Here is an 11,975-nt window from a genome sequence, read left to right as displayed (position 1 = left end):
AAATACATAAAAAATCATTTTTTTATTTGTATTTTTGGTTGTTGTTGTTGATATTTTTATCTGTTTACTTTTTCAAAACAACAGCCAATTTTAATGTTCTGAAGTAAAAAGCCCCAGACAACACACTCCATGCTGAGTTTGTGCTTTAGCATTAGTTTTGGAGCAGAACAGCCTAGTGTCCTGTCACCTTTGAGCTGTTTATAGGCCTATATTATAGTGAAGCAGCAATTGGTTATTGATCATGTTATGAAATTTGTGTTTGCATCTCAATATTTATATAGGGTTAGACCCCTTTTTGCCATCAGAACTGCCTTAATCCTTCGTGGCATAGATTCCAGAAGGTACTGGGAATATTCCTCAGAGATTTTGCTCCATATTGATATGATAGCATCACCAGCCTGAACCCCTGATACAAGGCAGTATGGATCCATGCTTTCATGTTTCAGGCCATCTATGACCATTTCACAGCAGAAATGGAGACTCGTCAAACCAGGTAACGTTTCTCCAATCTTCTATTGTCCAGTTTTGGTGAGTCTGTGTGAATTGTAGCCTCAGTTTCCTGTTCTTAGCTGACAGGAGCGGCACCCGGTGTGCTCTTCTGCTGCTGTAGCCCATCCGCCTCAAGGTTGGCCGTGTTGTGTGTTCAGAGATGCTCTTCTGCAGAGCTCGGTTGTAACGAGTGCTTATTTGAGTGACTGTTGCCTTTCTATCAGCTGGAACCAGTCTGGCCATTCTCCTCTGACCTCTGGCATCAACAAGGCCCACAGAACTGCCGCTCACTGGATATTTCCTCTTTGTCGGAGCATTCTCTGTAAATCCTAGAGATGGTTGTGCGTGAAAATCCCAGAAGATCAGCAGTTTCTGAAATACTCAGAGCAGCCCGTCTGGCAGCAACAACCATGCCACGTTCAAAGTCACTTAAATCCCCTTTCTTCCCCATTCTGATGCTCGCTCTGACCTGCAGCAGATCATCCTGACCATGTCTACATGCCTAAATGCATTGAGCTGCTGCCATGTGATTGGCTGATTAGACATTTGTGTTACCGAGCAGTTGGACAGGTGTACCTAATAAAGTGGCCAATAAATATATAAGTGTGTGTGTGTGTGTGTGTGTGTGTGTTATGCTTCGCATGTTTTTTTTTAATTCGTGTTCTGTTGAATGTCAAAGTGTTTCTGTTTATATCCAGTCTGATTTTAAAAAGTACAATTAATACATGTTTACTATCAGAGGCTGGAGATATTCACACACTGCTGACACACAACTGTGTTTACACCCCTTATAAAAGTGATTTCTGCATAATAGATCCTCTTAAGGGTCATTCATTCATTCATTCATTCAATTTCTTTTCGGCTTAGTCCCTTTATTAATCAGGGGTCTCCACAATGCAATGAACCGCCAACTTATCCAGCACATGTTTTACACAGTGGATGCCCTTCCAGCTGCAACCCATCACTGGGAAACACCCATACACACTCATACAATACAGGCAATTAAGCTTACCCAATTCACCTATAGCTCATGATGGATTACTGGGGGAAACTGGAGCACACGGACGAAATGCCAACTGACCCAGGTGAGGCTCGAACCAGCGACCTTCTTGCTGGGAGGTGATTGTGCTACCAACTGCCCTACTGTGAGCATCCCCCTCCCCCCTTCCACCCTTAAAGATATTATTGAAATCCTCTGTGAGGACATACATCTTTAAAAATGTATCAATAATTATTGAGTTTGCAGTATTTCTCTTAATAAATGGTGATCAAATGATGCTTGGTATTTGTCAATAAAGTCTGACGGTTAAAAACAATTACCTTTACATTTATATAGTGTTTTATTCATATTTAAAATAATACCTAAAACACTTGCCTTCTCAGCGCTGACTATAATGTATCATACGTTTTGTGATTTGTTTGTTTCAGCATGACAGAAATCAGGTGTTTTGAAATATGAGTTGTGTTTTGCAGTCAGAGTTGGAGCTGTGTGACTGCAAAACCTTTAAATGTATTGTGAAAATCCTTTAAATGTATGGTGAAATCAGACAAATAAATAAATAAAAGCAGATCTTAAACTATAAACTGTTCTGTGTGTCAATTGTACAACATCTCAGATCAACATATCTCATACATATGCACACACACACACACACACACACATGCATGACTGCAACAGAGAACTTTTTATAAAAATTAGCAAAAAAAAAAGTTCAAAGTCTGAAAAATGTTTATAAATAAATGAAGGACTAATGCTAAAGCACAAACTCAAAGTGGAGTGTGTTGTCTGGGGCTTTTTACTTCAGAACATTAAAATTGGCTGTTGTTTTGAAAAAGAAAATAATTAAAAATATCAACAACAACAACCAAAAATACAAAAAAAATCACATCTGGTGAATATATAAATCATCAGTTTGAGGAAATAATTTCCAAGAGCATCAAGAAATAAAAGCTGAAAATGAACAGGCGAGTATGAACCCCTGCTGGATATATGGGGAAACTGCAGCTTTTCCCCTCCAGCCTCAGATGCCAGTATTTTATTTGTAAATTCCAAAGCAATATCCAGAAACCTTGTATATTAAATTAGGGACAGACTTTTAGTGATTTTTAGATGAAATTTATTATTAATTATTTTTAATGCATTTAAATGGCTATAGGTTATAGAAACACGTAGGTTTATGTAACAGATATCCCCGCATTAAGAACAGGGGTTTCTAATTAACAAGCAATAATTTAATCACATGTCAATACATTTCTTACTATTGATGAACCTTTAACTATGACTTTCTCTCAATTAGCTGCGTGTTCACTTAGATTAATCAGCTTTACTTCATTTCAATGGATGTTTTTTTTTTCCAAATAATATTTATTGGGATGTAGTTTTTATTGACCTTAATGTTACATCCACCAATCCAAATGGAGTGTTAACCTAAAAAAACAGCTTTGGGCATTTTTCAACAGCTCTTAAAGTTTATTTTGAGCTTATAAATATATCAGAAAGCCTATAAATATATCCAAATGTAAATTAGCTATAAATGAGTCTCTACATGTATCAAAAAGCCAGAAGAATAATGTTTATTATCAATTATTTAATATGGTTTTCCTATATAAAATACCAATATGTCACAATACTCTGGAAATTCTGTCAAAAACACACTGACTTGTAAGTTTGATATTTTGTACTCGAGCTTTTATTTTGTATTTCTTTATTTGATTGGCTATTTTGACATAGACGAGCTGTTATATCTAAGGCAGACCATGACAGGGGCTGTCGTCTATTGATTATGACCCGGTTTCAGACATAAATCGGTCCCGGCTCGGTAATATTGACTCAATATTGACTGTGTTGTTTTGAGCTTTGAGCAAAACTCTGAACTTTTGAAAATAAGCGCGCCTAGTGACGTCAATCCAAATGTTCCATAATTGACGTCACTCGGCTAACCAAGCTTCAGTTCAGTGATTATCAAGCAAGAGAAAGGATTGTCATTTGAGCGCGTTTACAGAGTTTGAGTAAATGGATCGATTTACTAATTATCTGTCGACTTACAGCACTTTTACAAGTGAAGTAGAACAATTAATGAGTGAAAACACGATGCCTGTATTTGACCACGCGATGGCAGCAACAGCATCTGTGTGTGGTGGAATGGAGAAAGCGGAGGCGGGTCTGTGGTTGGACACAATCGGCTTTTGCGACGACTTCTGTCCCTGGCTTGACCAGGTGGACGGGACTGTGGTTTCAGAGGCCGACACAACACTTCACAAACCCTCCACTGCTGAGAAAGTGAAGAAAAATGCAACCGGTAAGGCTGTCAGCAAACACCCAAGCTTAATTAGGTGTTGAAATGATTAAATTAGGTATATTAAGTATTGAGGGATTCAAATAGATGTAAACAGGATAAAACACACACATTATATATGAAACAATAATGAAAATGATCAATAATAGGTTTAAAATAGTCTCTGGAATGAGAAAGAGTTGTCCTGTGAGGTAAATTGTCGAGTTGTTTTTCACTGGGCCAAGCCAAAACAATGAATCCACATCCAATACTATTTTAAAACCCACAGGATGTGTCCTATTAGAAAATGCAGATTGCACACACACATATATATTATTTAATATATATTATTACTTAATATATATAAATATTTAGGAATACATTTTTAGAAATAGCCAAAAATACATTGTGTGAGTCAAAATGAATGATTTTCAGCAATCTTCAGTCCTTTAGGTAATATTTCATGAGATATTTTGTTATGAATAGTTATGACTGATTCATGCTTGATTTTGTTTTTCAGGATCATCTTTGGAGACCATCAGCTTCTGCAGTAACTTCTGTCCCTGGCTGGACGAGGAGGACTGGACTGTGGTTTCAGATGCCGGTGAACCCGCTACTGATGATAATGCGGAGAAAAACACAACCGGTAAGATTTCTTAGATTAAAGCCAATTTAAAAACTTCTTATTAAAAGTGTCAGTGTGTTGATGAATAATTTTATAACAGTGTCATAAATATTTAATGACTTTCAAATTCATTCATTTTCTTGTCGGCTTAGTCCGTGGTCGAAATGAACCGTCAACTTATCCAGCACGTTTTTACGCAGCTGTAACCCTTCCAGCCGCAACCCATCTCAGGGAAACATCCACACACACTCACTAATACACTACAGACAATTTAGCCTACCCAATTCACCTGTACCGCATGTGTTTGAACTGTGGGGGAAACCGGAGCACCCGGAGGAAACCCACGCGAATGCAGGGAGAACATGCAAACTCCACACAGAAACACCAACTGAGCCGAGGCTCGAACCAGCGACCTTCTTGCTGTGAGGCGACAGCACTACCTACTGTGCCACTGCTTCGCCTCATAATAGTTTTAAAAAGTCTTAAATTTAACTCTGTGAAATCTGCAGCAACCCTGTTTTTATTTGTGCTACATGTTATATCATAATCACAAAGGTGTCTTGATGAGTCCAGTAAAGTGTTTCCATGAATCTCAGTTTCTGAAAATTGACCATTATGACGGATTTTGTCTTCCAGAGTCGCTTCTGGAGATCATCAGCTTCTGCAGTGACTTCTGCCCGTGGCTGGAAGAGGACTGGTCAATGCATTCTGATGACACTACAGCACCTTATGAGTCCTCTCCTGATAGCAGTGTGGAGGAAAACACAACCGGTGAGGCCGTCTGCAACCACAAAATAAGAAAAGAAAGACATTTAGCTGCTCTTAGTACAAGTATTTTGAGAAAATCAGCAGCTCAAAAGTCCCTGAAAGAGGATAAACTTAATTTAAAAATGGATAATTGAACATCATCAGATAAACAGCTCAATGGGATCGTTTTAATGCACTTATTATAGACACAAAGCAACTATTCTCATAGACATATGTCTAAAAATTAATATATACTCCATAAAGCTCTCCTGAAATTACAATGTTTTTCTTAGATGTTAGCATCAGTGTATTAGACTCAAGGATATCTCAGAGCTAGTGTGGTACAAAACTGACAAAATTCACATCTAAAAGCTATAAACATGTAAAGCTTGCAGTTTGTCTCTTCCACCTAAATCAAATCTTATGACCAATCAAATGCTCTCTAGTGTCTGACATGCCCCGCCCTCATTTTTACATTGGGTGTTCATTTGATGCTGGCAGAGCTGTGAGAAAAACTAAACACTATTGGCTGTTTTTAAGGGGAGGAGCTACTCTATGCCCCGCCCTCTTCATGTTTCAGTTGAGATGACGTCAAACATTAGATAATAAACGCACATCTCAAAGCACTTCACATCATGTTCATCAAGACTGTTTTTTACAGGAGGTGCTTCTTGTTTTATGATGGCTCCTCTCATATATGATGGGACGTGTGATTTTGAGCCCACAGCACCACAGCTTAGCAGAACTCATATTTTCACTGGCATTCATGAGTTTATGAAGGATTGACGAACACTAGACCACAGGTGTCCCGCTTTAGGACAGTTCAGCCTCTCTCTAAATTATTATTCATATTTTACATCTATATATTCTTAATAGCCGACACAATAACTGACCGCCACGTCTCTAATCTGTTCTTTGTTTTTTTTCTTCATTTAAGAAACCCAAACACAAGGCAGCAGGAGGAACAAAATCCAGGCTTTCTTCAGGAGGGTGTGGAAGCTCATGAAGAAGCCTTTCCTCCGCAGAAGACGGAACAAAGTGGAGCCTGATTCTGATCCAGATCCAGAGCCTGATCTAGATCAAGAGCCAGATCCAGATCGAGAGCCTGATCCTGATTCAGAGCATAATCCAGATCATGAGCCCGGTCCAGATCGAGAGCCTGATCCTGATTCAGAGCACAATCCAGATCATGAGCCAGGTCCAGATCAAGAGCCTGATCTGGTTTCAGAGCCTGATTCAGATCAAGAGCCAGGTCCAGATCAAGAGCCAGATTCAGATCAAGAATATGATGAAGATCCAGAGCCTGACCGAGAGCCTGATCCAGATCGAGAGCCAGATCCGGGTGAAGAGCCAGATCAAGATCGAGAGCCAGATCCGGGTGAAGCTCCAGATCAGGGTGAAGATCCAGATCAAGAGCCAGACCCGGATGAAGAGCCAGATCAAGATCGAGAGCCAGACCCGGGTGAAGAGCCAGATCCTGATCGAGAGCCAGATCCGGATAAAGAGCCAGATCCGGATGAAGAGCCTGATCCAGATGATGAGTCAGATCCGGATGAAGAGCCAGATCCAGACCGAGAGCCTGATCCGGAGGAAGATCCAGACCAAGAGCCAGATCTGGATAAAGAGCCTGAATCAGATGAAGAGCCTGTCCCTGGACCATCTGGGACCCAGAATACTGTTAAACCCCGTTCAGTTCCAAAGCTTGTCTTTGGACCATCTGGGATCCACAATACTGTTAAACCCCGTCCAGTTCCAAAGCCTGTCCCTGGACCATCTGGGATCCAGAATACTGTTAAACCCCGTCCAGTTCCAAAGCTTGTCCCTGGACCATCTGGGATCCACAATACTGTTAAACCCTGTCCAGTTCCAAAGCCTGTCCCTGGACCATCTGGGATCCAGAATACTGTTAAACCCCGTCCAGTTCCAAAGCTTGTCCCTGGACCATCTGGGATCCACAATACTGTTAAACCCTGTCCAGTTCCAAAGCCTGTCCCTGGACCATCTGGGACCCAGAATACTGTTAAACCCCGTTCAGTTCCAAAGCTTGTCTTTGGACCATCTGGGATCCAGAATACTGTTAAACCCCGTCCAGTTCCAAAGCCTGTCCCTGGACCATCTGGGATCCAGAATACTGTTAAACCTCATCCAGTTCCAAGGCTGGTCCCTGGACCATCTGAGTTCCAGAATACTGCTAAGCCTTATCCAGATCCTAATCCTGTCCCTGGACTATCTGGGCTCAAGATCTCTGCGTCAGGAGCCAAGGACGATCATGGTGAGTACTATTATATATGATAATACAACATTTATTTGTTAATGTAAGACAATATCAGTATGATAGACCTGAAAGCACTTAAACAATCTCTTATTTTTTCAGGATCTGTGGAAAGGTTCTATGAACTGGGAGGTTTTCTGGGAAGAGGAGGCTTCGGCACAGTACGCAAAGCGATCCGTAAATCTGATCGCGTTGAGGTAAAACTCTTACCACACATGTTGCTCCCTTTGTAAATCGTCTAATTGAGCATCAGTATTGATTAAATAAATCAGAGACTGAAGAATGTGTGGAAAATAATAATAATTGTATTTCCTCTCTGCAGGTTGCCATCAAGCAGATTGAGAAGAAAAACACTGACTATTACATCTCTGTGGTAAGTTGGAAAAAAAATTAGTCAATGTTTAATTCTTTAATGGTTTGGACACATTTACTGTTGTGTAGTTGAATTTTAAAAGGCCAAATCCAGTTATTTGACCCTGGATGAAAATTTTACTCATGATCAAGTTGAAGAAAGTCATTTAGCTGTTCTTCATGCATCGCTGCACTGCTGTAAAAAACTGAGCCTGTGCAGAGCTGTGGCCCTCCAGGAACAGAGTTTGACACGTTTTGCTGTTTCCCCATTCAAACAGAATGCCTGGGGGGCGTTTATTTAAGAGCATGAACTTTTTCTGAAAAACTTTCTTGCATGAAGTGTCCTTTCTTCAGATCTGCATCTCCTAACCCTTGTTCTCTTTTTCTCCTCAGCCTCGTTTAGCGGCCAAACCGGTGATGATAGAAGTGGCGTTAATGCTCAAGCTGAAGAGTCCGCCATTGTGCACATACGTGATCGAAATGTACGAGTGGTTTGATGCACCTGATTACATTTCAATAGTCATGGAGTACCCAACGCCTTCTCAAGTCCTGAAGTTCTACGTAAAAAATCACGGCAAGCTGGAGGAACCTGTGGCATGTCGCCTGGTGAGACAGATAGTCCTGGCAGTCAAGCATTGCTTTGACAATGGCATTGTGCACAACGACCTGCATTGTGAAAACATCCTGGTCAACACGAGGACTATGCAGATCAAGCTGATCGACTTCGGCTGCGCTTTTGAAGTGCGGCCAGGAGAATACCGTAGCGCCGTCATGGACAGCACCAGGTCTATATGCTGCCTGCTGGTTTACATGTTGACCGGAGACATGCTGACTTACTTCGATTCCAAAGCCAATCGCAGTATACCGCTTCCAGCCAGCTTAACCAGTGGTGAGTGAACAGACCCTAGATGTGTTTCCATACAAGATTTCAACTTTATTTCTTAAGTTAAACCCAAATTTTTATGCACATTTTGAAAATTCATGCACATCTTGGCACTGCACTATTAAGTGTATAGGGGGCGGTTTAGGATACAGCCAATGGTAGTCTTTTAATCACACATTTCAGAAGGGAACCTTGATAAATGTCAGCTTTAGTGCATATTGTGCAGTCTTATAAGTAAGATGTAGTCTTATATGCAGTGTATTAACCCTCTTTCTCCTTGTACAGAATGTCGTGAACTGATTGAAAAGTGTCTGAACAAAAGCATGACACTGGATGAGTTCTTACAACATGACTGGATGAAGTCGCACTTGGATGAAGACAAGACTCAACGTAGATGGAGGTAAACACTCAGCCTGAAGTGTTATTCCATTGTGCTGGTTCTTATTTTATATAGATATGCGCTAGACAAAACCTAGACATGTCTGTAATATTTCCTCTTTTGTTTTTCCTCAGTGTGAACTTCACATAGAAAGCAGCAAAATCTTCTACAGAAAATCCCCTCATCTTAAAAAAGAAAAAAAAATCAAGATTTTCTATAAAAAAAACTCATAAAAATCAACACAAACATCATAAAGAACTGATCCAGAACCAGAGCCCGATCCAGAGTCTGCAGGATCAGCATCATCATCTCTCCCAGGAAACTGCCTCTTCTGTGCAGTCGGAAATGGAAACCAGCGGTCGACTCCGAGGACATGGATGGTTTAATCTGACGGCATATTGAGGAGGAAGTGTTGTTTCTCCTGAGGATGATGATGATTAGGAAACACCGGCGCCAGTACAATGCATTGGGTCAGGTTTATATGAAAAGCAAAAGGTTTAAAAATTATAGATTTTAGGACAGCCCTAGGCTAAAATGAGCATGTATTTTATTTATTGGTGAAAATAATTCCCTAAACACAAATGAAGATATTTATTAGATGGAATCAGAGAGCTCCCTCATCCTCCATATACAGCAACAGCCCCAAGTTGCTCAGAAACAAAGTCCAGAAACTACCAGAAAATCTTTTTTGGTAGTTTTCTAGACTTTGAGGACGAGAGCGCTCTCAGATTTCAGAATTAGTGATATCAGAAATGAGCTAGGAGGAGTACGGTGGTGGTGGAGGGCCTTGTTATTCAGCTTGTGTTGTGGATGCAAGTGTACATCACTAACACTGACCCCTAAAGTAATGTAGACTTCTAGATTTCTAATGTTATTTTTGGACAGTCCTAGACTAAAATAAGCATGCAACACAAATGATATTTTTAGATGAAATCTGAGAGCTCCCTCATCCTCCATATACAGCAACAGCCCCAAGTTGCTCAGGAATTCTGGTATTTTTCTGGACTCTGAGGATGAGAGAGCTCTCAGAAATGCCAATATACTCAATGAGCTAGGAGGAGTAAGGTGGTGGTGGAGGGCCTTTTAATAACTATAATTAATAATAATAAAAGTATTGATACATGTTAATAAGAGAGATTAATGATGCCAGAATTGTCAGTTTTGGGTGAACTGCCCCTTTAAGCATTAGCATCAGTGCATTTCATCATGGTAATGAAGTGAGGCTTGATGAATGAAAGTCTTAATTATTATATTTTAGTTGAATTATTATTAAGTCACTGTTTAAATGACATCTGCATCACATCTTTAAAGTCAAGCAACAAAAACCCGTGTCATGATCTGAAGCCACACGACACAACATGCAGGAGCTAAAATACAACTGATGATCAGGTTTAGCTTATCTTATCAATCTGACCCAATGCATCGCCACCCAGACTGAAGTACAGGTGAAATCAGAGATGTTGAGAGTGCCGGTGTTCAACTCTTTCAGGGTGGATTTATGTAATCGTCACTCTTATAATCTCTAGAGAAACAACACATCCTCCTCAAATGACGTGTCCATCGATATCCTTGCAGGATCAGCATTAAAGAGGCAGATTGATCCTTTTACTGATTAAATAAAGTTGATTGTACATCCAGAAATGAAGAGTTTTGCCATCGTTTACTCATTCCTTGACTTGTTCAACACTATTTTGAGTTTCTTCTGTTGAACACAAAAGATGTTTTGAAGAATTCGCCATTGACCTCCACAGTGTGTGCTTTTCCTACTATGGATGTCAATGGTCATGCGTTTCAGCATTCTTCAGTGCATCTTCCTTTGTGTTCAACAGATGAAAATGATCACAGAATTTTCATTTTTGGGTGAACTATCTCTTAAAGTGTCTCCTAAATACTGCTAATTTCTCCCCGAGCCTCTGATCATGAGCTGAATAACGGTGAGTTTGCTGTCAGTATTACTTCTCATTTTTAATCATTTAAGCACTTTGTTATTCTGATGTTATTCTGACTGATGTCAATATTGTAGGATACAACCAATGACTTGTATATTGAGATTATATAAAGAGGTTTTGCATTAATTAAATAGAAATAATTTAATTCTGTTTTGATACAGCCAGTGCTGTTACATACAGTTGAAGTCTGAATTATTAGCCCCCTCTCTATATTTTCCCCTAATTTTTTTACAGTTTTTCCCAATTGTTTACACACATTTTCTGAAAGCATGTCTCATGTTGTCAGAACCCTACACACAAATCAAAACACACACACACATTGGGCAAAACTCTTCAATTCTCCCGCAAAGTCAATCTACTCATCAACACTACATTCTCCATCCCAGTTTGCACTATTTTTTGCACGTAAGCCAATTGCACTAGGCACTTTTTGCATAATAAGCACAATTAAAAAAAACACTGTACATTGTTTACATCTGTTTCATTACTCAAATCAGTTTTATATATTGTTTACTTTCATAGATATTTATATACTCACATTTTATAATCATACTTCAGTCACTTCTGTGTATATATGTGTATTTATGTGGATGTTGTGTGTATGACTTCACTGTGGACGGCAAAGTAAGAATCTCATTGTACTGGGAAACGAGTTTCCTTACTGTGCACATGACAATAAACAGTTGAATTGAAGTCAAACTTTACGTTCAAAACAGTCTGATTTCTTCTCAAAATGGTATTTTGTTTTTAAATGACACAGACAAGCCTTTACATGAATAGACATTTATAATAACCAGTTGATCACTGATGTGCTTGTACAGTTGTTCTTGTTTGCTTTGACCTGCTTAAAGAAACTAGGTTCCTCTTCATTTTCATTATCACCATCTCAGAGCAGAGGACAGGTCTTGCAAATGTGTAAACTCTTTCTCATTGGGTTGACACATTTTCCTCACCATTTTTCAAAACAGTTAACACGGATGTCATTCAAGCAGTGGAAACTCCGTT

At 39.6% G+C, this 11,975-nt stretch overlaps 1 protein-coding gene across 1 annotated transcript; it reads left to right on the top strand.

Annotated features, from left to right (window-relative positions):
- Positions 1-3,213: 3,213 nt before the first annotated feature.
- LOC137488987 (uncharacterized) lies at positions 3,214-10,662 on the top strand. Its single transcript, XM_068216506.2, has 9 exons — positions 3,214-3,788; positions 4,285-4,410; positions 5,026-5,160; positions 6,074-7,408; positions 7,511-7,605; positions 7,731-7,781; positions 8,153-8,648; positions 8,928-9,042; positions 9,156-10,662. Exons 1-9 carry the CDS (start codon positions 3,503-3,505, stop codon positions 9,169-9,171), a joined length of 2,655 nt encoding a protein of 884 aa, XP_068072607.2. The 5' UTR covers positions 3,214-3,502; the 3' UTR covers positions 9,172-10,662.
- Positions 10,663-11,975: the final 1,313 nt, after the last annotated feature.

The sequence above is a fragment of the Danio rerio genome, chromosome 22, assembly GCF_049306965.1.
Source record: "Danio rerio strain Tuebingen ecotype United States chromosome 22, GRCz12tu, whole genome shotgun sequence".
Classification (NCBI taxonomy): Eukaryota; Metazoa; Chordata; class Actinopteri; order Cypriniformes; family Danionidae; genus Danio; species Danio rerio.
This window is presented reverse-complemented; position numbering and strand designations above follow the sequence as displayed.